Below are 27,156 nucleotides of genomic sequence, written 5' to 3'. Positions count from 1 at the left end.
TCGCTTCTGACTGTCTCCAAACCAACCCACCATAGCCACAAGTTGGTTGTTGTTCGCATCCTGTACTTAACGTTCTTGAAATAGAGCAATATCACCACCTGGTGGGAATTTACCATTAATGCAGGTACCATACAGTTTTGCCAGTGTGCCAATGAATTCACCATGTATTGAGTCAGGATGGTATTGTTGATTCAGTCCTTCAAGCAGATCAGAATCCTGTGTAAGCAGAGACTGTGTGCCTTGTAGCATTTTCACCTGTATTACTACATATTCTGTAAATCTGCTTGTAAGTTAGTAAATAAAAACTGACCAAATTGCATCAACATAATAAACACACAAACATAAGTTTTCACACAAATCTGTCACTTTTATTGACACAGCCGCCATCTAAAATAGAACATCTAACAGTGCAAGTTAAGAGCACTCCAACAGTGCAGATATGACACGGAGGCAATTACTGTTTCAGTGTGGAGAAATGTGAAGACAAATATGGATTTTTTTGTGAGTGTGCACTTGGTTAAGTGGCGCTCAGCTTCTGAAAAGCACGGCAACGGTCACGACTGTCAACGCGGCAGCGGCAGCCAGAGGCCCCCACATCATCCACGGCTTCTGAAAGAAGTGGTGAGACAGAAAAGAAAACATGAGCATTGCCGCGTGACGATGTCCCCCTCAGGCTGCTCACCATTAAAAGCAGTGCGGCAAACAGACGTTAAAAGCAGCGCTTTCAGATGAAGGCAAGTCTATCTGAGACCATCGAGAGAAACCGTTTTAAAGCACTTGCAATCCAAACAACACAGATGCTAGCTGTTCGCACTGTGTGATCAGAAGGGTTAGGTTTTTTTGGGGGAGGTTCTCAGAGGAGGACACTGGGGAATGAATAGATTAAGTCATGCAGTGATCGAAAAGACAAGGATGAGCATGAGATATGTAGGCCGACTTGACAGGAGTAATGTGTACCTTACTACCACAATGCGCCGAAGCACCAATACAGCAAAGCCAGGATAAGACCGATGACTATGGCTTGAACAGGCAGCAATATGGACGTCTACAGAAGGGAAGGGATATTATAGTAATCAACTGCAGTTGGGTGGACGCCCTTCAGTCAGTACTTCACTACTGTAAATAGTGTTTACACAGAGAGGTACACAGGATGTCAAGGTCTAAAAAGCAGCAGTAAAACATTGTGGATGAGTACAGGAGTGCAGAAAACAAAGGTTTATATCAGCCATTCCCAGACTTAGGTGTACTGCAGCCCACTTTGAAATCTGAGGCCCACCCAAACCTTTAATCACATTCTGCCTGCCCAACTCCCAAAAATGATGTGTTCCATCAATTATGATTCCCACACCAGAGACAAGATATAAGACATGTGGCGCATTTTTAAATACCGTTTCATTCTTATTAATCAGAAATAATTGAATGTCATTTTATACATTACTACAAATATGAAGATTACTTATTCGTTTAGGTTTAATAAGCACTCATGCTCTGCCTCCAGCAGCTTCGCGCCACACCAGAGGTCCGCGGCCCACATGCTGGGGATCACTGATGTAATGTGAATCCATCATAAGTTTCAAAGTTGTGATAAAATAAACATATTGCCAAATCTGACACTGCAAAGTTCATGCTGCCAAACACAACACACGTCAAGATAACTAAATTATTACCGCCACAAACTGACAGGAGGGTCAAGGCTGTGCTTGTTGGTGAGGTTAATCCCCCCCACAGAGAATATGTGATCACCCCTTCCTGTTTGATTATGGACACTGCATTTCCAAAAGCAGTGGGTGAATTTTGTCTCACTTGGTTATTGGGAACAGCTGATCATAAAATGTGAAATCTTTAGTGGCTACACAAACAAAATGTTTAAAATACTCCCCAAAACCAGGAATCTGAAACCCCAATTGGAGAGTTAATTAGATTAATTAGGGCCACAATGGAAATAAGTGCTTCATTCATTTAGAGAAGAATGTTTGTGATATGATGTTAACAGCAGTATTTGCTCTATAAATGCAGATTAGCAAAGTGATGTCTATCAGTATTGAAGGGTGTAAAAAAAACAAACAAAAAAAAACCCCAAAAACAAACAAAAAATTTCATACCACTCAACATATTTAAAAATAATCATATGCAATATAGGTCGAAAAAACAAACAGAAAACAATGCTTCTTTCTCGCTAAGCGGACTCACATTTGTTCCTTTCTCCTGTAGGTCCTTCATATTGGCTTTACACTCCTGGAGCTCTTCTGAAAGCAACAGTTTTTCCTGCTCGCTCTTCTCGTATTTTTCCTGCAGCTCAGACAGCGACGCCTTAGTGTCCTCATTCTGTGCAAAACACAGTACATGTCATTAATGGAAGAAAGAAAAAAAAAAAAAAAAAAAAGGCATGATAACATTCTGTCACTTTGGTTTTGAGTAAAAATCTGGTGAGAAACCAGGCTTTTCTGGGGAAGGAGGTGCTGTGATCTTCTAGAGGAACTTTAATCACAGGAGATTTATAAAGGGGGCACTAATTAAATTATGTTCATACAGCTGAAACTGATGTATGGATAACTGGCCTTTTTTTTCCTATGGAGCTAGTGGTGTCTAAACTGTTCATTCACTCGTTTTCAGAGCAGAGGCGTCACGGTTCAAGATCACCCCTGTCAATGTTCCATGTAAAATGGTAAGAGGACTGCATTTATATAGAGCTTTTCCGCATCAGAAGCTCAATGCGCTTTACAATAATGCCTCACATTCACCCTGATGTCAGGGTGCTGCCTTTCAAGGCGCTCACTACACATTGGAAGCAACTAGGGGATTAAGGACTTTGCCCAAGGGCCCTTAGTGATTTTTCAGTCAGGCTGGGATTTGAACCAAGGATCCTCTGGTCTCAAGCCCAACGCTTAACCACTAGACCATCACCTCTCCCTTGTAATCTGGAGCTGTGTCAGGAAGGGCACCTGGCATAAAACTGTGCCATATCAACATACAGATCCATAACAGATCTGCTGTCATGACACCAAGTTTAAAAAAAAAAAAAAAAAAGGTACAAATTTAAAGAACTTACCAGAGGTCTTGAAGGTCTGAGTCCTTATGGGTGTTTTGGTGGTGCTAGGATAAACATGAAGGGGGATATACTGCACATACATCCAATACATCTGATATGAGGTCTGCTGCAATGGCTTAACCGTGTCGTTAGGCCTGTCGCAATAACTGACAGACTTATTGTTTGATATACAAGGATGAACATGATCATTTTGCTGGCCTCAATATGTCGCCCTTTACATGCACGTTTGTTGCCGCCAACATTCCAGTGAGTTGTACTGCTTCTTTTGTCCCTCTTTAGCCTGCTGTTGGCAGGAGGCAGTGCCTGTGGGATCAGTCCACTCTGTGTGCAAAGTGCGCTGCCCACTCATATGCGCACACACACAGTAAACAGTGTGCCGCAGTAAAACAGCCAGCTGAGTCGACTGCACAATTATATCCAGAAAGGTTTGAAGAATACAAGGACTTGGTTTCAAAGCCTAATTCCACAGCTCCAGTGTGGGAACATTTTTGAGTGAAGTGGAATGAGCAAGGAGGACTCAACCAGAACAAGCCAGTGTGCCAACCTTTCTTGAAAGCAGTGGTAGTGAAAACAGGAAATACAACCAACCCAAAAAGGCACCTTAAACATCACCATCCCATCCCGTTTTCCCAACTGGGAACAAAAACTCCAGATGATGTGGAACCCTCCCCTACTGCTAGTTTGCTATTAAGAATTCATTTAGTTGGGAAAATATTGGCCAGGATCCATTTGAGCAGGTTGAATCAGCACCTGGAGCAAGATTTGCTTCCTGAAAGTCAGTGTGGATTCAGGCAAGACTGCAGTACAGTGGACATGATCATTGCTGCACCCAATTACAAGACAAGTGTCAAGAGCAGAACATCGATCTATATACACCACTGTTGTAGACTTGACTAAAGTCATTCCTGTGAATGGCTCTGGAAGATTATGGCCACATTTGGTTGCCTGTAACGTTCATTTCCCTGGTCAGGCAGTTCCATGATGGCATGAACACTAGTGTACAAGAAGAAGGCATGTACTCCCAGTCCTTCCCTTTATCCAATGAAGTAAAGCAAGGCTGTGTGCTAGCACCCACGCTCTTCAGCATCATGTTCTCAGCCATGTTGACAGACTCCTTCCGTTACAGAGGTCGTGTTGGCATCAGATACAGAACAGATGGAAATCTGTTTAACCTGCAGAGGCTGCACGCCAAAACCAAAGTTCAGGAATTTACAGCTGGTGTCTTTGCCGATCACTATGCAAAGAAAGTCTTTTGCTGAAGGTCCTCTGACAGGACATCAGTATGAGTAGTTTTCACAGATGGTGAGCAGTTTTCTCAACATCCTCCTCTCCGACATCTTCATCACAGACTCCAGTTCCACCCCTAGAACAGAGCCAGCTCTCCTGATGAGCCTGTTTGTGTCGTGACGTTGAAGACCACCTGCATCATATTTCTGCAGACATTGAAAGATCTGAGCCTCCTGAACAAGTACAGTCGGCTCTGACCTTTCTTACATACACCATCTGTGTTTACTGTCTAGTCCAGTTTGTTGTCTGTGTGGACACCCAGGTACTTGTAGTAGTCCACAATGTCCACCTCATTTCCATTAATGGAAACTGGATTTGGGCGGGTCTTTCGTCTTCTGAAGCCCACCACCAGCTCCTTCATCTTAGATAAGTTGAGCTGCAGGTGGTTGAGTCCACACCACTCTACAAACCTGTCCACCACACTCCTGTACTCAACCTCCTGGTCACTGCTGATGCAGCCCACAATGGCAGAGTCATCTGAAAACTTCTCCAGGTGGCAGGACTGTGACAAGTCTGAGGTGTAGAGTGTGAACAGGAAGGGAGACAGGACCATCCCCTGTGGTGCCCCCGTGCTGCTCCTGATGGTGTCGGATGTAATGTCTCGGAGCCTCACATACTGTGGGGTGCACCGTGAGGTAGTTTGTAAAAGGAGGGTGGACATTTCAGCAAGACAATGATCCCAAACACACAGCCAAGGAAACTCTCAGTTGGTTTCAGGGAATGAAAATAAAGCTGCTAGAGTGGCCCAGCCAATCACCTGACTTCAATCCAATAGAAAATCCATGGAGAGAACTAAATATCAGCGTTCAGAGAAGAGGTCTACGGAAACTTAGAAATTTGAAGACTGTTTATGTGGAAGAATGGGCCAAAATTACACCTGAGCAATGCATGTGACTAGTTTGTCACATGACAGATTGTGACAGAGTTGTAGTGTTACACACGTCTCTGCAGCTTCTCTTCCCCTGCCATCCCCTCATTACCCCATCCCCGTAGAGACGGTGCCTGCTCCCAGACCACCAATAACCAGCAAAAATCTATTTAAGCATAAAAATTCAAAAAGAAAAATATAGCACCTTCAACTGCACCACAGACTAAAACAGTTAAATGTGGTCTATTAAACATTAGGTCTCTCTCTTCTAAGTCCTTGTTAGTAAATGATATAATTGATCAACATATTGATTTATTCTGCCTTACAGAAACCTGGTTACAGCAGGATGAATATGTTAGTTTAAATGAGTCAACACCCCCGAGTCACACTAACTGCCAGAACGCTCGTAGCACGGGCCGAGGGGGAGGATTAGCAGCAATCTTCCATTCCAGCTTATTAATTAATCCAAAACCCAGACAGAGCTTTAATTCATTTGAAAGCTTGACTCTTAATCTTGTCCATCCAAATTGGAAGTCCCAAAAAACAGTTTTATTTGTTATTATCTATCGTCCACCTGGTCGTTACTGTGAGTTTCTCTGTGACTTTTCAGACCTTTTGTCTGACTTAGTGCTTAGCTCAGATAAGATAATTATAGTGGGCGATTTTAACATCCACACAGATGCTGAGAATGACAGCTTCAACACTGCATTTAATCTATTATTAGACTCAACTGGCTTTGCTCAAAATGTAAATGAGTCCACCCACCACTTTAATCATATCTTAGATCTTGTTCTGACTTATGGTATGGAAATTGAAGACTTAACAGTATTCCCTGAAAACTCCCTTCTGTCTGATCATTTCTTAATATTTACATTTACTCTGATGGACTACCCAGCAGTGGGGAATAAGTTTCATTTCACTAGAAGTCTTTCAGAAAGCGCTGTAACTAGGTTTAAGGATATGATTCCTTCTTTATGTTCTCTAATACCACATACCAACACAGTGCAGAGTAGCTACCTAAACTCTGAGTGAGATAGAGTATCTCGTCAATAGTTTTACATCCTCATTGAAGACAACTTTGGATGCTGTAGCTCCTCTGAAAAAGAGCCTTAAATCAGAAGTGCCTGACTCCGTGGTATAACTCACAAACTTGCAGCTTAAAGCAGATAACCCGTAAGTTGGAGAGGAAATGGCGTCTCACTAATTTAGAAGATCTTCACTTAGCCTGGAAAAAGAGTCTGTTGCTCTATAAAAAAGCCCTCCGTAAAGATCAGAAAGAAAGACATCTTACTACTCATCACTAATTGAAGAAAATAAGAACAACCCCAGGTTTCTTTTCAGCACTGTAGCCAGGCTGACAGAGTCAGAGCTCTATTGAGCCGAGTATTCCTTTAACTAGTAATGACTTCATGACTTTCTTTACTAATAAAATTTTAACTATTAGAGAAAAAAATTACTCATAACCATCCCAAAGACATATCGTTATCTTTGGCTGCTTTCAGTGATGCCGGTATTTGGTTAGACTCTTTCTCTCCGATTGTTCTGTCTGAGTTATTTTCATTAGTTACTTCCTCCAAACCATCAACATGTCTATTAGACCCCATTCCTACCAGGCTGCTCAAGGAAGCCCTACCATTAATTAATGCTTCGATCTTAAATATGATCAATCTACCTTTATTAGTTGGCTATGTACCACAGGCTTTTAAGGTGGCAGTAATTAAACCATTACTTAAAAAGCCATCACTTGACCCAGCTATCTTAGCTAATTATAGGCCAATCTCCAACCTTCCTTTTCTCTCAAAAATTCCTGAAAGGGTAGTTGTAAAACAGCTAACTGATCATCTGCAGAGGAATGGTCTATTTGAAGAGTTTCAGTCAGGTTTTAGAATTCATCATAGTACAGAAACAGCATTAGTGAAGGTTACAAATGATCTTCTTATGGCCTCAGACAGTGGACTCATCTCTGTGCTTGTTCTGTTACACCTCAGTGCTGCTTTTGATACTGTTGACCATAAAATTTTATTACAGCGATTAGAGCATGCCATAAGTATTAAAGGCACTGCGGTGGTTTGAATCATATTTATCTAATAGATTACAATTTGTTCATATAAATGGGCAATCTTCACAGACTCAGGTTAATTATGGAGTTCCACAAGGTTCTGTGCTAGGACCAATTTTATTCACTTTATACATGCTTCCCTTAGGCAGTATTATTAGACAGCATTGCTTAAATTTTCATTGTTAAGCAGATGATACTCAGCTTTATCTATCCATGAAGCCAGAGGACACACACCAATTAGCTAAACTGCAGGATTGTCTTACAGACAAAGACATGGATGACCTCTAATTTCCTGCTTTTAAACTCATAAAACTGAAGTTATTGTACTTGGCCCCACAAATCTTAGAAACATGGTGTCTAACCAGATCCTTACTCTGGATGCCATTACCCTGACCTCTAGTAATACTGTGAGAAATCTTGGAGTCATTTTTGATCAGGATATCATTCACTGCGCATATTAAACAAATATGTAGGACTGCTTTTTTGCATTTGCGCAATATCTCTAAATTAATTTAATTAATTAATTTCTAATTAGAAAGGTCTTGTCTCAGGGTGATGCTGAAAAACTAATTCATGCATTTATTTCCTCTAGGCTGGACTATTGTAATTCATTATTATCAGGTTGTCCTAAAAGTTCCCTGAAAAGCCTTCAGTTAATTCAAAATGCTGCAGCTAGAGTACTGACAGGGACTAGAAGGAGAGAGCATATCTCACCCATATTGGCCTCTCTTCATTGGCTTCCTGTTAATTCTAGAATAGAATTTAAAATTCTTCTTCTTACTTGTAAGGTTTTGAATAATCAGGTCCCATCTTATCTTAGGGACCTCATAGTACCATATCACCCCAATAGAGCGCTTCGCTCTCAGACTGCAGGCTTACTTGTAGTTCCTAGGGTTTGTAAGAGTAGAATGGGAGGCAGAGCCTTCAGCTTTCAGGCTCCTCTCCTGTGGAACCAGCTCCCAGTTCGGATCAGGGAGACAGACACCCTCTCTACTTTTAAGATTAGGCTTAAAACTTTCCTTTTTGCTAAAGCTTATAGTTAGGGCTGGATCAGGTGACCCTGAACCATCCCTTAGTTATGCTGCTATAGATGTAGACTTCTGGGGGTTCCCATGATGCACTGAGTGTTTCTTTCTCTTTTTGCTCTGTATGCACCACTCTGCATTTAATCATTAGTGATTGATCTCTGCTGCCTTCCACAGCATGTCTTTTTCCTGATTCTCTCCCCTCAGCCCCAACCAGTCCCAGCAGAAGACTGCCCCTCCCTGAGCCTGGTTCTGCTGGCGGTTTCTTCCTGTTAAAAGGGAGTTTTTCCTTCCCACTGTCGCTAAGTGCTTGCTCACAGGGGGTCGTTTTGACCGTTGGGGTTTTTCTGTAATTATTGTATGGCTTTGCCTTACAATATAAAGTGCCTTGGGGCAACTTTGTTGTGATTTGGCGCTATATAAATAAAAATGATTTGATTGTTAATACACAGTCTGACATGCAGAAAAGCCAAGACTTGTTCTCTAGAGCCTGTGATGAGTTTGGCCTCACGATCAGTATTAAGACCAAAGTTATGTACCAACAGCCCCCTACACAGATTCATGCATCACGATCAGTGACCAAAAGCTTGCGTCGGCAGACAAATTTGTCCACCTAGACAGCACGCTGTCACGAAACGCCAACATTGATGAAGAGGTTGCCTATAGAATTGCTAGAGTCAGCTCTGCCTTTGGCAGACTCAGTGAGAAAGTGCGGGAGAGAAGAAGAATCGCCGAACAAACCAAGCTCCAAGTGTATAGAGTGGTTGTGAGTCCTCCTTTGCTTTATGCCTGCGAGACAGTTGGCACAGAAGGCAGCGAAAATCCTTCCACATGCATTCTTTCAGAAAACTGCTGAATATCAAGTGGAGTAACAAAGTTCCAGACACAGAGGTGCTCCAGAGGGCTGAGATGGAGAGCATTCATGCCATACTAAAGTGCTACCAGCTCAGGTGGGCCGGTCATGAATGTCGCATGACAGAAACACCTCCCTTAAAAAAAAAAAGAAGAAAAAAAAAACAACTACATTACGGACAACACTCACAGAGGTCAACATAAGCAAAGACACACTGAAAGCCTCTTAAGTGCTTCAATATCAGCCCCATTTCCTGCACAAAACCGGTCCCCCTGATGTTCCTTGGTCCACACTGAAGGGGCAGTTTTTGAGGCAAGACGTGTGGAGTCTCCAAAAAAAAAAAAAAAAAAACAAAAAAAAAAAAAAAAAACGACAGCAGCGGAAGAGCAGTGACAGCACTTGTTCTCATCCAGGCCCCCTGACAATTATTTTTCCCCAGTGCAATAGACACTTTAAAAAGGTGAGGACCGGCCTGATCAGCCATCTCTGCACCCACATCCCCAAGTGATGATAAGTCACGGTCAGCTTCACTAGTGAAGGACAAACAACAAGGATGCATTTGCCTGATAATGCAAGTGTAAACAAGACAGCATAATGTAGGGATGGGTATCTTCTTTTCAGGTATCATTAAATGATTCGATCCTATCGAGCCGATCTATGGCGTTTTCAATGTTAAAGTTAGCATCTCAGCACGTTTGTGTGCTTTTGTTAATGGCTCAGCATTTGTTGTATTTTTAAATGTATTATTTATATATCAATAATAGCAGAAACAACAATAGTAATAGTAACTAATAATGCTACAATACAATTTTAGAGAAAGACAAAAAACCTGATAAAACAAAACAGAAAAGATAAAACCAACTAACAATGAACATAAATAAATAACTTTCCTGTGAACACCTCGTGACTCTTACACCACCATTTCATCCCTGTTTTATTTAAGTTAATGACAATTTGTTTCCGTCAAACCATATTTTCAATTTGTTAATTTCTTCAGTGATTTCCTCCAGAACTATCTGCCAAGCTAGAAAACTGCTGCATCCTAGTAAGAGCAGAATACTACTGGAATGAATTTGAATAAGTTGGGCTTTTTCCCCCCTCGCCAAAATGGATGCTGCACTCACTGCAGTTTATTGTCTGGAATAGTCCCAGATTGCATTTCAGAGATTCTAGAATTCATTTAATGCGGGTAATTCTGGGTTTCAGCTTTGTTTTTCACCACTTTCATCCCTGAATATGTCAATCGTGAGTCACTTTTGTGCGGATTAAAGTTACTAACTGGGACTCCTGTCTTGTTGCGAGAAAGAAACAAGAATCGTCCCCCGTTCTGTTCACACAGCTCCAAACGCTGCGCGGTCTCTGCCGAGTCAAGTTACAAAGACGAGTCCAGTCAGAATTAATAACTTCAATGAGAAATGCCGTTTAAATCGACTGACACCTCTTTCCAAACGTAATACAAACAGACTGCAATCGATCAAAACGTTTTTTTTTTCCTTCCAATATGAGATGTCCTGCGCTGATGTGCAGCAGCCGGCTGAGCTCAGAGGTATGGCGAGACATTCATGCTAAAATGTCTGAAAGGAAATGCTTTTGACAAAAACTACAGATTTTGTTCATTTTTATTTGTCCAGAGATCAAGGATCCAGTGACCAATTTAAAACACTGGCATAGAAAATCTGTAAAGCCTACTTTTAGTACACAGAAAATTCACAAGAGGTATCAATAAGGGAATCAGATCAATAAGCGGAATCGATAGATAAAATTTTAATCACTACCCATCCCTACCGTAATGTGGCGCACAGTCAAACACTGTTATTCATTTTGTAGCTAAAGAGATGCAGCCAGTCAACACAGGTGGAAAAACCAGTATTTGAAAAGATGTATTATGCTTTACATTAGTGGCATAAAATGGTCTTAATATAATGTCGACAATAATATTGCAATATTATCGATTATGATATTTTCTTAGGCAATATATCGCCCAGCAAATTTTGTTATGTCAGGCCTACATGCTGTAACTCCACCATAAAAACCAGTATAAACCCATAAACCTGGTCTATGAAGGTTTGGGCAAGGCATGGAGTCTATTGGAGCTCCTGGCATGAACTAAATTGAAATCCATTGGCAAACTGACAACTGCTACATTAAATATATAGAAGTAACTCAGCTTTTTTGTTTAATCCATCACTGCTGTACAAAAAAGAAAATTCTGCACACTGGACTCAATTTAGTCTTAAAAAACACAAAATAATTTATATGGGTCTAATGTTTATCGCTATTATCAACTAGCATAAAATTAATCATGTAGCACCCAACACCCTTTTCCACAGGGCCCTGTTCTACTACAATCGATTGCCCATAAGTACAAAAATGGGATGAAAAGGCTTACTCTGGCTTGCCTACTAGGCTGGCTTATAAAGTGCAGATCTGGCAACTAACTGGCTTCACTCTGGGCATCAAGAATCAGCCTCAATGCTTGTGCAGCTGTAAATCTTAGTACTCTAGGTCTGTTGGCCATGCTGTTGCAAAACAGTAAGATATAATGATTAGGGTTGGCAAATTATAATACCACCTGAAGCTATAATGTCGAAACTCTCAATCTTCCTGGGGTCATAAGTCACCCCGCAAGTTGGATTATACTTGCCACAGGGATCGGCCTATCCTTACAAAATTCTAGGAACGAATAGATTGACAAATTCACTCACTCATCTTAAACTGCTTAGTCCAATTAAGGGCCGTGGGGGGCTGGAGCTTATCCCAGCAGCCATAGAGTGTGAGGTGGGGTACACCCTGGACAGGACACCAGTCTGTCGTAGGGCCACATATAGACAAACACATTCACACCCGCACACACACCTACAGACAATTTAAAGTCTCCAACCCACCTAACCTGCGTGTCTTCAGATGTGGGACAAAGCCGGAGCACCTGGAGAGAACTCACGCAAACCCCACACAGAAAGGCCACAGGTGGGAATCAAACCCATGACCTTCTCACGGTGAGGCAACAGTGCTAACCACTAAGTCACCGTGCTGCCGATTGACAAATTCCTAGCAGGAAACTTTTTTCTGATTAAAATTAGAGAAATGGTGCACAAAAATATAGGCCCAGGGTCATAAATGACCCCACTTGGTCGCCTGAGGGTTAAAGACGTTCGAAAATGATTTAAGCTGTTAAGAATACAAACCTCTGGAAGTTACCACTCACCAGTGACGATCTTGAGAACTGGAATTAAATTTTTGAATGGTTTGACTCAAATTTCAAAACTTGCGCTGATGGTGGCTGTAAATACTATGAGGTCTGTTAGAAAAGTATCCGACCTTTTTTTTTTTCAAAAACCTGATGGATCTGAATCACGTGTGCTTGCATGAGCCAAACTTGAACCTTCGTGCGCATGCGCGATTTTTTTCACGCCTGTCGATTGCATCATTTGCTTGTAAGCAGCCTTTGTGTGAGGATGGGTGGATTCTCTCGTTTTTTCTTTGCAAGGAAATGACGGAACGACTGGAGCAGCGCGACTGCATCAAATTTTGCCAGAAACTGGGCAACGTCAACCATTCAGAAGATTCAGACGGCTTTCAGTGGCTTTTCAGTCGTGTGACTATCCAAGAAATTGTGGACAAGCTGGACATGTTACAGCATGTCCTGTGAGGCTTCATCACAGGGGCGCTGTTGCTGTGCCATCAGCTTCGTGCCGATGAATTTCGCTGCCACTCTTTTCATGGCAAAATCTTCTTTCACAGTGGAAAGTGCCAAAAGAGTGCTGATGCCCACCTCTTCTGCAATTTCTCGGATAATCACATGACGGTCCCACATCACCACAGCGTTCAATTTGGAAATGATCCGGTCGTTTCAGCGTGTTGATGCCGATTGGAGCACGGCGCGCCCTCCACCGTTGTGCGGCTGTCTTTAAACCGGATGTACTGTTCCTTAATCTGTGTGATGCCCAGAGGATCGTCACCGAAAGCCATCTGAATAATCCGAATGGTTTCCACCTGGCTATTGCCCAGTTTGTGGCAAAATTTGATGCAGTCGTGCTGCTCCAGTCGTGCCGCCATTTTCCTTGAAATGAAAATCCGCCGAGCGCACTGCACGTCCTCACACAAAGGCTGCTTACAAGCAAATAATACAACCAACAGGCGTTGAAAAAAAAAAAAAAAAAAAAGAAATCACGCATGCACATGAAGGTTCAAGGTTTGCTCATGCAAGCACACGTGATTCAAATCCATCAGGTTTTTGAAAAAAAAAATTTAAAAAGGTCGGATACTTTTCTAACAGACCTCGTACATACGCCAAATTTGCTCAAGATTGACAAAAGATGGATCAAGAATTTACTATGATGCTTCAAAATGTGCCCCGAATTGCAATTCATGATGAAACGGGAAGGACCGGCACTCTGTGGAATAGCCCCATAAGACAGTGTGATGGGATCTCTATCCCCAAAAATACAGAGTAACGCTGTTGCACCTCTGGGGAAGGTATGGCGATATCAGGGTGTTTGTCTAGGGGGTGCTTGCATTTTGCTAATGTTTAACATGTAACAAATGGGGCCGTGTGACATCAGCGGAAATCAATATACCCTTCAAGGGATCCTGTCACCTGGACTATCCAACCCAGTCACTGCTTTGTGTAGCACAAGGGGCCATGTAATCAGAAATACGACATGGCCAAGTAAGGACTGATTGTGGGATACCTCTCTCTGCAGAGCCGAGCTACAGCTGTTTGCTTCATCCAGCTGCCTTTGCAGCTCAGCGCTCTTCTGTTGGTGCTGGAGCTGCAGAGCTGCCATTCTCTTCTCCAGCTCCTGCTGAGCTCTCTCCAGGGCTTTAAAGTTATTATTCAGCTCAGCATTCTGGGCACGTGAACTACCAGAAACAAGAAAACAGAGCAGAATAGAAGGAAAAATGGCAAGCAGAGTGAAGTTAGCTTACAGAGACAGCGCTTATGAATAGTGCTTATTAAGACTGCATAGTGCACTGACCTGGCAAAATCCCTCTCAAGTTGTTGGTGTTTCTGCAGCGTGGCTTCTTTCTCAGTGTGCAGTGCTGCACATTCATTCTGTAGGTTGCATCTCTCTTTCTGGTGAGCCTTGAAGAGTTCGTCATTCTCGGCCCTGATGGAAGCACACTCGCTCTGCAGACTGCTCTTTTCCTTCTGATGTTTGTTCAGCGTGTCCTGTAGTTCAGACTGCAGGACAGCGTTCTCCTTCTGAAGGCAGTTACATTCCATCTGCATGGACTGCAGTTCGTTGGCTGTGGAGAACAATTTGAAGTTTTGCGTACACTGTCAGGCATTTAGCATTCTTTTAGGAATACAAAGTCTCAAGCCATTTTAGGAATTCTGTGAAGGCACATGTCAAGACAAATATTTTTGCACATTTTCTGTTGGCTAAGGACAGCAAGGACACATGAGTGCATAAAAGAAAAGTACATCAAATCACTGGGTTATTATGTATAGTGGAGCAGCTTAGCTAAAACTTCCATAACAATTGTTCATTTTGTGAAAAGCATGAAATTTGGCACCCATATTCTAAATTAACCGATGCTTATTTTCAGATGTGGAGGCATCCTGGAGCTGACCTCCAATGACCTACAGGGGACAAAGAATTACTCAGGGGTCAAAATTTCAAAGTGTTCCAATCATATTGAAAGGTATATCATATTATTTGTCTGATCATAAAGATCCCTAAAAAGGTATAGTTTAGACTATCTATGACTGAACGTTTGGAGTTATGGGGTAAAAACAGCAAAAAGGATGACACAGGTCAATTGCAATTTGTACAAGGGTCAAACATACAAGTTACGCTAATTTTGGTAAAAAAAAAGAAAAGTGATGCAAATTATTGCTCGAGTTAACAGGGTTTTAAAAATGAATACTTCGCGTCATCTGTCATGCTTAGTTATCATATATCATAGAATCCAATGGATGTCAACCTTGTTTGACCTTTACTTTGGAGGAGACCAAACATTCACCACAGACAAAACTATTCCATTTATTAATCCTATTAGTTCAACCGATAATTTGCACTAATTTATTACCAAAATTCACGCAACTTTAACAGAAGCATATTGCATAATATGCAGCAGAAAGCATTGTAAACATTATGCTGTGCACTACTGTCAGATGCAATAACTCTTAACTGAAATATTAAGTATAGCAAAACTGCCATGATAAACTATCACTGACAATGTATCACAGCTTTTAAAATTTATTTGAAAATACTTCAAATGTAATGACAAATTTTATAAAGCCATTTGTTTTTGTAAAAAAAAAAAATAATTATGTGCAACAACACTGTCATACCTTGTATTTCTGCTGTTTTCTGCCATTGCTTGCTCTGTTGCTGCAGATCATGCTGCAGATTGTCAATTTCCCGCTCATATTTGTTGGCAGTCTGACGCCATTTATCCAGGTCTTTGGAGACAGTCACCAGCTCACTTTGGACAGCAGTGACATCACGGCCCCGCTCTGCCACAGCTGCATCCAGCGCACGCTTCAGTGACCTCACCTCATCTTGTGCACTTTGCAGCTCATCACGTGAACTGGATGACATGTCAATCTGCTGTCTGAGAATGCCCATTTCATCTTGGAGCTGCCTCAGCTGGCCTGTTTGGAAATGGATAAACAGTATATATGCATATGCAATATTTCCAGAGATGAACACTGTGCATTCTACAAATGACAAATGATGATATACTCTCAAATTCATTTGTTTTGATTGGTACCTTGCAGCTCCGTGCATCTGTGCTTCTCAGTATTAGCCAGCTCCTGGGCATCTCGAAGTTCTTCATTCAAACGCTGGATCATTTTTTCTGCATCACCAGTTGACCCAATGGTTGACCGGGTTAAGTCATCTAAGTGTACAAAAAAAAAAAAAAAAAAAAAACCCACAAAACTGTTATTCAACACAAAGGATGCATTTTATTAAAGTAGCCATAGTGTACATTCAGTGTTTAGCCATATTTTTACAATTAAATATGGTTGGGGTTTCATAGTACAGTAAACAGTGAAAGTCCCATAATTCTATGACTATGCATTACGCAATGCTTCTACATAAGAAAAACGCTGGCATAACATGGTTCATTTTAAATGTCTGACATATGTCACATTAATTTCTCTAAACTCTGCTTGCAAGGGGATCCCAGGATCTCCTTGCAGCAGTTTTTGAAAAAAAATTTATTAGCAAAGAAATTCAAGTTCAATTTTTTTTTCATTTATGACTTTGTAACTGATACACTGTAAACAATGCATTATTGGATTATACCTGTTACTTCTAGCTATGATCGTTCCATTTTCATATACAGTTGTGCTCAAAAGTTTACATGCCCTGGCAGAATGTTTGCTTTTTTGGCCATTTTTCAGACAATATGAATGCTAACAAAAACTTTTGTCACTCATGGTTAGTGGTTGGGTGAAGTCTTTTTATTGTCAAACAACTGTTTATTCTGTTTAAATCATAATAACAGAAACTACCCAAATAACCCTAATCCAAAGTTTACATATCCCTGTTCTTAATACCATGTATTTGCCCCTTTAACATCATTGACAGCTGGGAGTCTTTTGTGGTAGTTGTGGATGAGGCTCTCTGATGGTAAAGCTGCCATGGAATGTGTTTTGGACTTTATTTACATCAATTATGAATAAATACAAACGCAGCCGGTCTGCTCTGTGTCAGCCTGATCCCATCAGATCTCAGAAGCTAAGCAGTGCAGGACCTGGTTAGTACTTGGATGGTAGACCTCTTTGGAACACCAGCGGCTGCGTGTGTTTCTCCAGGTAAACCTGGAGTTGTGTCAGGAAGGGCATCTGGCGTAAAACTTGTGCCAAATACCAATGCGGATCTGGCTGAATCCGCTGTGGCGACCCCAAACACAAAACAGGAGCAGCCGAATGAATAACAACATGAATAAATACAAACAGTATGGCACTCTATGGTAAATCCGTATGAGTAGACAGTTCTCAAAAACTGAGTTACTGTGCAAGAAGAGTGCGGAAAGCCACCATGACACCCAGACAACGTTATTGGCTTATGTGGCTGTGATTGGAGAAATTGTGCACAGTAAAAAATGAGCGCACACTCAGTAAAAATGTGGCAAGAGCACAAACACAAAAGCCTATAGGCTCTGACATCCATTGGTATGTTGTACTTATGATATGACTCCCTCTTGGGGGGGGGGGGGGGGGGGGTATACCTTGCACCACATAGATTACTTCCCCAGCCAGGAGTGGTACCCTACCAGTTTATAGCTGGGCAGAATAGGACAGTGCAGATGACCTGTCTTCTCCAAGTAAATGACAAGTAGCATGACTGGGAATCAAACAGTTCTACATACTGGCAGCCCAACTTTTCCCATCTGCTGTACTAGCACCTGACATGGGGCTACCGACCTCCATCTAGCTGTGATTGTGCCGTTTTCATGGAGGTGCAGAACTTGCAGGTGCAGTGAAAAATGAGCTCAGAGTAAGTTAACAATGCAACAGGAGGAGAGAGAAAAAAACAAACTACTTGGGACATACCACCTAGGTGACATTGGGGTATGTGTTTAAGTTAATATCTTTAAAAAAAAAAAAACAAGATACTTGGTGACAGATTAATTTCTACATATAATGACCTCTTTAAAACTGGCAGAGCTCAATGTGTGAAGTTGATTAGAGTCATCAAAATAGACAGAAATCCTCTTGAACAAAGCTGAAACTGTTAGACAGTAATAAAGTCCATTTTGAATGTTACCCTAACAATTTCAAGTTATGCTCATTAAATCTGTTTCAACGCCATGATTTAACTAGGCCTAACACAAGTGCTGATTTCCCAAGACATTAAACTGGGCCAGTTACAGAAACAAATTGTGAACCCAGAAATAGGTGCAGTTGCAATGTGTCTTTTTTTTGGTTTAAATCCAAGCTTTCACTCTGTCTGTTATACCCAAACTAGTGTTCAGCACAGTTTTGTTTAAGTTAGTGTAACCAGGGCCCAGAGAAATTGTATTGGTCAAGGCTGTCAACAGTTGTGTGTGCTGGATGTGGAAATGAGCTCTGTAAATATTTTTAAACTTTGGAATGTCCAGTGAATATCTTTATCCCCTCGTCTGCCGTGGCTGGGAAAAGAGATGACCTCAGAACCAGCAGGGGCGACAACAAGAGCAGGCGGGTCAACCATGTGCTATAAATGGGCCCCATAAGAGAAGTATTAGATGATGCAACACCACATGTCGAAATGAAATCTGTCGTTTCATTGTGTCTCCGTGCTCCCTTAACTAAAGTGTACAAATACACATTTTGATGGCAATTTTGAGGGATGGAACAAATAAACACTCATGGAGAGACTGACGGAGGCTGGTGCCACCATTCAATCTGGCCACATGATCACAAACCGAGCCGCGTGGTGCCAGAGGGACTGATCTGTGTGGGGTCGCTGTGTGTTTAATATATGAGCACGAGTTAGAATGTGCGAAGGCTCCTCATTAATCTGTGGAGAGACAAATGTCGGCTGAAATGAGGATGAGAAAAACAGACAAAGAGATCAGGGTTATCTTTAGTGACATTAGCTACTGTGCCACAGAATGACACTTGGCAAAATAACAGTGGTTAGCCTTTGTATAAAAATACGGAGCAACATTCTGCCTCAAGTAACTTAAAAAAAAAAAAAAATCCCTGAAGGTCTTTTTTTAGCTCAGGTCCTGCAGGCTAAATCCGTCAAGGCCCATCCTTGCTGCAGTCAATTTCCTTTCCAATGAAAGTGAAAGATCAGAACGTTTGTGCCACTTTCATTAAACGTCTACAGTATGCAATACATTTCTGCAAGACAGCTGAAGAAACACTACAATGTGATGGTATTCAATGAAACAAAATGTTGTTTATGTCATCAAAATTGATAAATGCTTATCAAATCATAATGACCAACTTTTTTATTTGTTCTCCTATTTAGGAATTTTTTTTCCCCCCAGGGTCATTCACGTAAACTTCAGTTCTGCACAAGTCTCCAAGGTCTTTACACAACAGCATGTTCAATGTCCTTAGGTGAACCACCAGCACTGGAATACAATGGACCACTTCAGAGATGTCTGCTTCTGAGTGCAGTGCAATGCATTTTGTTCCAGCGTTTATCCAAACACAGCTCCTGTGTAACCGGAGTCAGATGAGGACAGCTTTGCAGAGGAGTACTCGCTCAGATAAGGTTGTAGAGCCATCCTGTTTCCGCGCAGTCTCTACCATCAGAATGAACCCGATGGATTTACCCTTCCCAGATCAGGCAACTGTAGTGAGAATCGAACCTGGGTCTCCCAGCTCACAGTGTAACTGCTGTCCCCGCTAACCACCTGCTCCGGTGCTGATGACATAGTGATCACAGTTATAGTTGTGATTATGGATGGGTATTGATAAGATTTTATTGATATTGATGCCATTACCGATTCCGCTTATCGATCCGATTCCTTATCAATACCTCTTGTGAATTTTCTGTGTACTAAAAGTAGGCTTTACAGGCTTTCTATGTCAACAACATTTTACTGAGTCTTAAACTAAATAAATATGAAATTGGTCACTGGATCCTTGATCTCTGGACAGAAAGAAATAAAATCTGTAGTTTGTGTCAAAAGCCTTTCCTTTCAGACATTAATGGCACAAATTTAACTCCATACTTCTAAGCTGAGCTCAGCCGGCTGCATGTGCAATTCCATGTAATTCATAAAGAAAACAGGATGTCTCATTTTGGGAGGTGTCATTGGATTTAAAACAATGATTCGCTTTGAAGTTATTAATTCCGACCGGACTCTAACTGGACTCTGTAGAGAGCGGTGCAGCGTTTGGAGCTGTGCGAATGGAGCTGAGGACGATTCTCGTTTCTTGCTCACAAGACAAGAGTCCCAGTTAGTGACTTTAATCCGCACAAAGGTGACTCACGATTTACATTTTTAAATGGCTTTGAGTGGGGTTAAGAAGCAGACTTACTGCTTCTGAAAAGCAGTGACCCAATGAAGCAGCACGTCGGAGCACTACTTCATTGGTTCAAGCTTCAAGCAGAGCCGTACTGCAGAAGCGGTTGATGACAGACCCGCTACAGCATCTGTAATCAACGTAGAGAAATGATCATTTTCCTGATAAACACCTTCAAAAACAGCAGCCACTCTGGAGGACCGATAAGGGAATCGGTAAGCAAAATGCCGGTGGATCGAATCTTTTAACAATTCTCGAAAAAAACTGGTTCTCGATACCCATCCCTAGTTGTGATACTTACACAGGAGAAGAAAAATGCTAAAATATTCTAAGAAATGGAGTACACTTTTGGCTTCCTGCAAAGTTTGGATACATCTGTACCATAATTCAGTATGCATGCATGTGAGGCACTCAGAAGCTGACATCTCTGATATGGTCGACATCCAATGGTACCAATCTGGATGTTGAAATCAGGATCCAGAAACTTGTAGCCCCTGACGTTTTGAGCAAGAGTGCTCTGAGAGCACAATATCCCCTACTGGCAAATGCTGCTTTGGTACAAGTGCTTGCTACATTCTTATAACATTTGTTGGTATGCGATTGTTGATTTCAGAATGCATGTTTCGTGAAATTCCTCCTAAAAATGTGAGAGGCGTTGACTTCAGAATGCAGGCAACCACTCATGAAACTGACAAAGTTTAAGTTTGTTAATCAAGGGCCATAACTCTAGTAAAATGGGCCCAAATTACCAAGGACTTGTACCAAATTTCACAAAATTCCTGTTAAAAGTGTGATAGACGATTTCAGAAAGCTTCTACCCTTTCTGGGACGGACAGGCAGACAGACAAAAACCACCACAGCATAATCCCCTTTGGGTCTTCAGCCAGCAGGAGATAAAAATTGAAGAACAGTGATCCATTTTCACCACGGTCCATGGGGGCCGATGTGGTTCTTGTAACTGGGCCTGTCATTCAATCAATTTCAATCAATCAATTTTTTTATATAGCGCCAAATCACAACAAACAGTTGCCCCAAGGTGCTTTATATTGTAAGGCAAGGCCATACAATAATTATGTAAAACCCCAACGGTCAAAACGACCCCCTGTGAGCAAGCACTTGGCTACAGTGGGAAGGAAAAACTCCCTTTTAACAGGAAGAAACCTCCAGCAGAACCAGGCTCAGGGAGGGGCAGTCTTCTGCTGGGACTGGTTGGGGCTGAGGGAGAGAACCAGGAAAAAGACATGCTGTGGAGGGGAGCAGAGATCGATCACTAATGATTAAATGCAGAGTGGTGCATACAGAGCAAAAAGAGAAAGAAACAGTGCATCATGGGAACCCCCCAGCAGTCTACGTCTATAGCAGCATAACTAAGGGATGGTTCAGGGTCACCTGATCCAGCCCTAACTATAAGCTTTAGCAAAAAGGAAAGTTTTAAGCCTAATCTTAAAAGTAGAGAGGGTGTCTGTCTCCCTGATCTGAATTGGGAGCTGGTTCCACAGGAGAGGAGCCTGAAAGCTGAAGGCTCTGCCTCCCATTCTACTCTTACAAACCCTAGGAACTACAAGTAAGCCTGCAGTCTGAGAGTGAAGCGCTCTATTGGGGTGATATGGTACTACGAGGTCCCTAAGATAAGATGGGACCTGATTATTCAAAACCTTATAAGTAAGAAGAAGAATTTTAAATTCTATTCTAGAATTAACAGGAAGCCAATGAAGAGAGGCCAATATGGGTGAGATATGCTCTCTCCTAGTCCCCGTCAGTACTCTAGCTGCAGCATTTTGAATTAACTGAAGGCTTTTTAGGGAACTTTTAGGACAACCTGATAATAATGAATTACAGTAGTCCAGCCTAGAGGAAATAAATGCATGAATTAGTTTTTCAGCATCACTCTGAGACAAGACCTTTCTGATTTTAGAGATATTGCGTAAATGCAAAAAAGCAGTCCTACATATTTGTTTAATATGCGCTTTGAATGACATATCCTGATCAAAAATGACTCCAAGATTTCTCACAGTATTACTAGGGGTCAGGGTAATGCCATCCACAGTAAGGATCTGGTTAGACACCATGTTTCTAAGATTTGTGGGGCCAAGTACAATAACTTCAGTTTTATCTGAGTTTAAAAGCAGGAAATTAGAGGTCCTCCATGTCTATGTCTGTAAGACAATCCTGCAGTTTAGCTAATTGGTGTGTGTCCTCTGGCTTCATGGATAGATAAAGCTGGGTATCATCTGCGTAACAATGAAAATTTAAGCAATACCGTCTAATAATACTGCCTAAGGGAAGCATTTATAAAGTGAATAAAATTGGTCCTAGCACAGAACCTTGTGGAACTCCATAATTAACTTTAGTCTGTGAAGAAGATTCCCTATTTACATGAACAAATTGTAATCTATTAGACAAATATGATTCAAACCACCGCAGCGCAGTGCCTTTAATACCTATGGCATGCTCTAATCTCTGTAATAAAATTCTATGGTCATTGGCAGCAGTTGCATTGAAATCACTCACTCAACTGAGTGTCACCTTTGGTACATTCATCAATCACAGCGTGAAGCGGTGAGTAAGAAGTCTCCCTCACTGAGATATCACTCACTACAAGACAGACAACTGAGTCTGAGCCTCACATTATGGACAATCACCATTCCATCAGTATGGCCGCCGGAATGACCAGAGCAAAAGTCGTTTTATACACCCATTGAGATCTGGTCATTTCCAGATCTACGATCCTCAGCAGTTACAGACACTCCAATGTGGAGCTAGTCAAAATCCCTCAACAGCAGAATATGGTCAAACTTGATGACAGAAAGGATGTACTAGTTGCCCAACGCCACATGAGCTGTCTCATGTTTGAACAAGGACAGTTGTGTCAACACGACACCAGCTGCCACTCAAGAGACAAGACCCCAAGTGCTCTCTGGTGGTTTTGTGTTTTCCAGAGATGATGCTTCACCCACCCCCTTCACAACACTTGTCCCCCACCAGCAGAAAGCTGGAGTAGAGTTACTCCCACAGAGTGTGGAAACAAGAGACGATCTTTGTGCTGGTGCTAAGCTTTGCAAAGTGTCTTACGGTGGTTGACCGACCAATCCTGAAAAAATTCCGTAGGCTGGAGGACCATCTACAGTTTCCACATGCAGTTTAATGTCATGCCCAGGCCAGGGTGGGTGACACTACAGACAAAAATTTGTATATTATAGAGCAGGGGTGGCCAAGTTCGGTCCTCAAGGGTCACATTCCTGACACTCTTAGTTGTCTCCCTGCTCCAACACACCTGAATCCAATGAAAGACTCGTTAGCAGACTTTTAATGAGCCTTTCATTGGATTCAGGTGTGTTGGAGCAGGGAGACAACTAAGAGTGTCAGGAATGTGGCTCTCGAGTACTGGACTTGGCCACCCCTGTTATAGTGTGTCTCCATTCATAGGAACAAAAGCCTGTATCTCCAGAGTTGTCACAGACGTCTTCTCCTACTTGTCTGCTTCATTCATGGTCAGTTTTGTTTTTGAGAACAGCCTACTATACACCATTTACCCTACAGTGATATAGTGTCACTGTCGACTGAACAAAAACAGGTGCAGCCGAAAGAAAGATCAACAAGTCATGTAGAGATTTGAATTTCCAAAAAATTTTGGAAATTTTGACAAGCTTAAACTAATGTTTAATGTCAAATATTTAAATATGTAAAAATGCAAGGGTGCCCTTTTTCTTGGCACTATCTTTCTCAGATTGCTGAAAGAAAACCGGCTGTAAAAATGATGTTTGGTTGTACCATACTAAAGGATGACAATACTCACCCTTACCAATATTTTGGCTTTAATGTTTTTATTTACTTGATATCATGTTGTAGTGATTTAAAGTGCAAAATGTTTAAACATTTTAACAGGAAGTTTCAATGCTAAAATTTAATGTCATCAAAAATTAATAAAAGCCCAAGAGTTCCCTTTTCATGCCACTCTATCTTCGTGTATCCAGGTCAAGTTTTGGCTTTGATATTTTTTATTTTAGTTACTTAATATTATGTTGTAGTGAGTTGTTTTCACTGTGAAACAAAAGTTAACAAGAAGCTCAATTCTAAAATTTGATGTCATAAAAAAAAAAAAAAAAATGAATAAAAGCCCAAGAACTCCCTTTTTATTCCACTCTATCTAGCTAGCTTCATGTATCCAGCTCTGGTTTTGGCGTTGATATTTTTATTTTGGCCGTGGCCATTCGCACGGCGGCCATGTCCATAACTCTCATTTGGCTATTCGCACGGCAAGACTCTGGTGGCAAAACTCGGAACTACTTGTATAAACAAACATACTGCATTCAAGATGTCATAACTCCTTTAATATTTTTCGATTTTGATGATTTTTTTTTTATTATTCTGCCGTGTCCATAACTCATTTCACTATTTGCACGCCAAGAATGGTGGCAAAACTTGGAGCTACTTGTATAAACAAGTATACTGTGTTCAAGATGTCTTAACTCCTTTAATATTTTTCGATTTTGATTTTTTTTTATTTATTATTATTATTCGGCCGTGTCCGTAACTCTCATTTCACTATTCGCACGGCAAGACTCTGGTGGCAAAAGGCCAACCCCATTCGAATGGTGGCCATGTTCATAACTCTCATTTAATGCAGTATGTTCGTTTATACAAGTAGTTCCAAGTTTTGCCACCAGAGTCTTGCAGTGCGAATAGCCAAATGAGTTACAAACACGGCGGCCGTGCGAATAGTCACTTCCTGTTATTTTAGTTACTTAATATTATGTTGCAGTGAGTTGTTTTCACTGCGAAACAAAAGTGCATTTTAACAAGAAGCTAAATTCTAAAATTTGATGTCATAAAAAAAATTAATAAAAGCCCAAGAGTTCCTTTTTTTTATTCCACTCTATCTAGCTAGCTAGCTTCATGTACCCAGCTCAGGTTTTGGCTTTGATATTTTTATCTTAGTTACTTAATATTACGTTGCAGTGAGTTGTTTTCATTGTGAAACAAAAGCGTATTTTAACAAGCTTAAATTCTAAAATTTAATGTCATAAAATGTTGTTAAAATACATATAAGCCCTAGGGTGGGCTGTCACCTGTGTTGCACATTCTGTCTGTGGGCCTCACCCTAAATGTCAGAGCTACCACGAACATTAGTCAGCTGATGTGCTCTTGGTGCACAGACTCCATCTTCTAATAAGCTGTTGACACCAGAGACATCAGCCTCTAAAAAAGGCCACGTAAATCCAGCTCTCTCCACACTCGACTGTCCTTATGGGTCCTGGCTGTTTTTCGTGTGACTCATGTTCTTCTCTTCACGTAGCATTTGGGGTAAGATCTGCTGTGTCATGTCAGAGCAATTCAAACAGCAACGCTATGCCAAGTCATTCATTGCATTTCTCTGTATAAATATTCACAAAATGAGTAGAAAATGCAGCTGGGTTACCTTTAATCAGTGACAGATCATTCAGCTCTTTGTCATCCATTTGCTTATCTGTAAAATAGTATAATTATGTACTATGTTGCCAGATAGAAAGATATACAAGTAAATTAGGCTCTGTTAACATTTCACTTAAATAGTCCATGTAAATAAAGCCAGTTATTTAGTTGTTTTTACTCTCATAAGTGTGGAGAAATTCCCTTTGTAAAAAGAATGTACTTTAAAGGTTGAAACAAAGCAGTAGATATTACCTTAAGAGGTCCAGGAGCACAGTGTTCTGCTTGCTGTGACTCCAGCCGTCCCTGACATGAAGAACTGTTCTCCAGCTATCAGATTCTTTTTGTCAGATGTTAAATGGAACAGTCCAAACCGTGGGGGGGAGACACACGGGTGATGACAAACACTGGGTATCGGACCTCCCTGTTATCGCTGCACTGCAGACTGACAATCAACAATCAGGACAAGTAACTAGACAAGTACTTTATGTTAAAAATGCTACACGAGAAGCAGATTTGATCCATGTCTTCTAAACAATGACACCCCCTTGTTTTTGCTGAAAGTCCTTTGTCCCTCCACACGAGGTCATCCACCCTAGTAGGGCGTCTCAGAAAGTGCAGCTGCATACTGACACAGAAAGGTTTTGTTTGTGGGTCTGAGCTGCTCTCTGACCACATGGTACTGATGGAAAAAAAAAAAATCTGTATGATGAATCAGAATACAAATTGCTGTTCATTCATCACACGCCTCCTCTCTCTGTGTGGAGTTTATGAATTATTGGATGAAGAAAAATCTCCTGCCCCATGTGTCACACTTCTTGCTCCTGTAGCTTTGATCACATGCAGTGATAATACGGCTGCATCTGAGGAAAATGTACTTCACAATTAAAGGGGCGATGTAAGTCTTTAATAATCTGTTGGACAGAAAAATATTTGCTGTGTAAATGTTTGACTGGATGGCTTTCAACAATAATAGGACTTGTTTTTCCTCATGCATTCCTGCTCGCTCGCTCTCTCTCTTAGGTCCAGTTTGCTCCATTAAATTGCAGAAATTCACTGTTTACTGGCATGCCGATAGACTGATTTCAGCGGCAGATCCGGGGGTCATTTGAGTACCTCATTGCCGGTGTCGCTAACCAAACGGTCCCCCCTAAAAATCGGTCCGCATTTTGCATCTGTGCATGCGTCATTAGCTGCGGTTCACAGATTAAAACTTTTTCTGCTTCAAACTGCACTCCAGTCATCATCTATCTCAGTGACAAATATATGAAGCTTTTGTACAACAATCATTTCCACAGAAATTCAGCATTATTTCATCATAAAAAGACAGAGGAAGCGATCAGAGTGCCACAGCTACAAGAGCTGCTAGCTGATGCGTTCACTGTGTGTCGGCCATTTCAAAGAGTCCCTGAATTTTGCAGAATTTCTGCTTAAAACGGCCTCGTTTATGCTTAAAACTGACTTTAGAATGATTTTTAGAGGTTTTACCTTGTCATCTGATGGTTAATAATTCCATTAATCCATTTGATTGCTTTGGGTGAAGAGACTCTGTCTTAAGCCTGGTTCACACGACAGGATTTGAAAATTATCTTTAGGTTTCCAAAACCTGAGAAACCACACACGTGAAGATAAAAATCATAGCTCTAACAGGTTTGGTCGTACAGTGTGTGGTGTTC

General features: G+C 41.4%; 2 protein-coding genes across 3 annotated transcripts in view; one reads left to right on the top strand and one right to left on the bottom strand.

Moving 5' to 3' along the window:
- Positions 1-346: 346 nt before the first annotated feature.
- Positions 347-25,877, bottom strand: slmapb (sarcolemma associated protein b). 2 transcript variants are annotated; one of them, XM_034172671.1, is made up of 9 exons: positions 25,736-25,876; positions 25,491-25,538; positions 15,865-15,993; positions 15,443-15,745; positions 14,121-14,391; positions 13,833-14,004; positions 2,191-2,325; positions 958-1,045; positions 347-609 (listed from the first exon to the last, which is right to left on the bottom strand). In XM_034172671.1, the coding sequence occupies exons 2-8, from the start codon at positions 25,528-25,530 to the stop codon at positions 962-964; spliced, it is 1,134 nt and encodes a 377-aa protein (XP_034028562.1). In that variant the 5' UTR covers positions 25,531-25,538; positions 25,736-25,876; the 3' UTR covers positions 347-609; positions 958-961. The 2 variants fall into 2 exon arrangements, with proteins under 2 accessions (XP_034028562.1, XP_034028563.1); XM_034172672.1 differs by lacking the exon at positions 958-1,045 and having other exon boundaries at positions 25,736-25,877.
- The window catches only part of LOC117512556 (ceramide synthase 5-like), a 26,878-nt gene continuing 24,978 nt past the window's right edge, over positions 25,257-27,156 (top strand). The window contains exon 1 of the mRNA XM_034172673.1: positions 25,257-25,375. Coding sequence (XP_034028564.1) covers positions 25,348-25,375 — 28 coding nt within the window. The 5' untranslated portion in view covers positions 25,257-25,347. The remainder of the gene's footprint in view (positions 25,376-27,156) is intronic.

This window comes from Thalassophryne amazonica, chromosome 6, assembly GCF_902500255.1.
Source record: "Thalassophryne amazonica chromosome 6, fThaAma1.1, whole genome shotgun sequence".
Lineage (NCBI taxonomy): Eukaryota > Metazoa > Chordata > Actinopteri > Batrachoidiformes > Batrachoididae > Thalassophryne > Thalassophryne amazonica.
The sequence above is the reverse complement of the archived record's forward strand: the minus strand, read 5'-3'. Positions and strand labels throughout refer to the sequence as shown.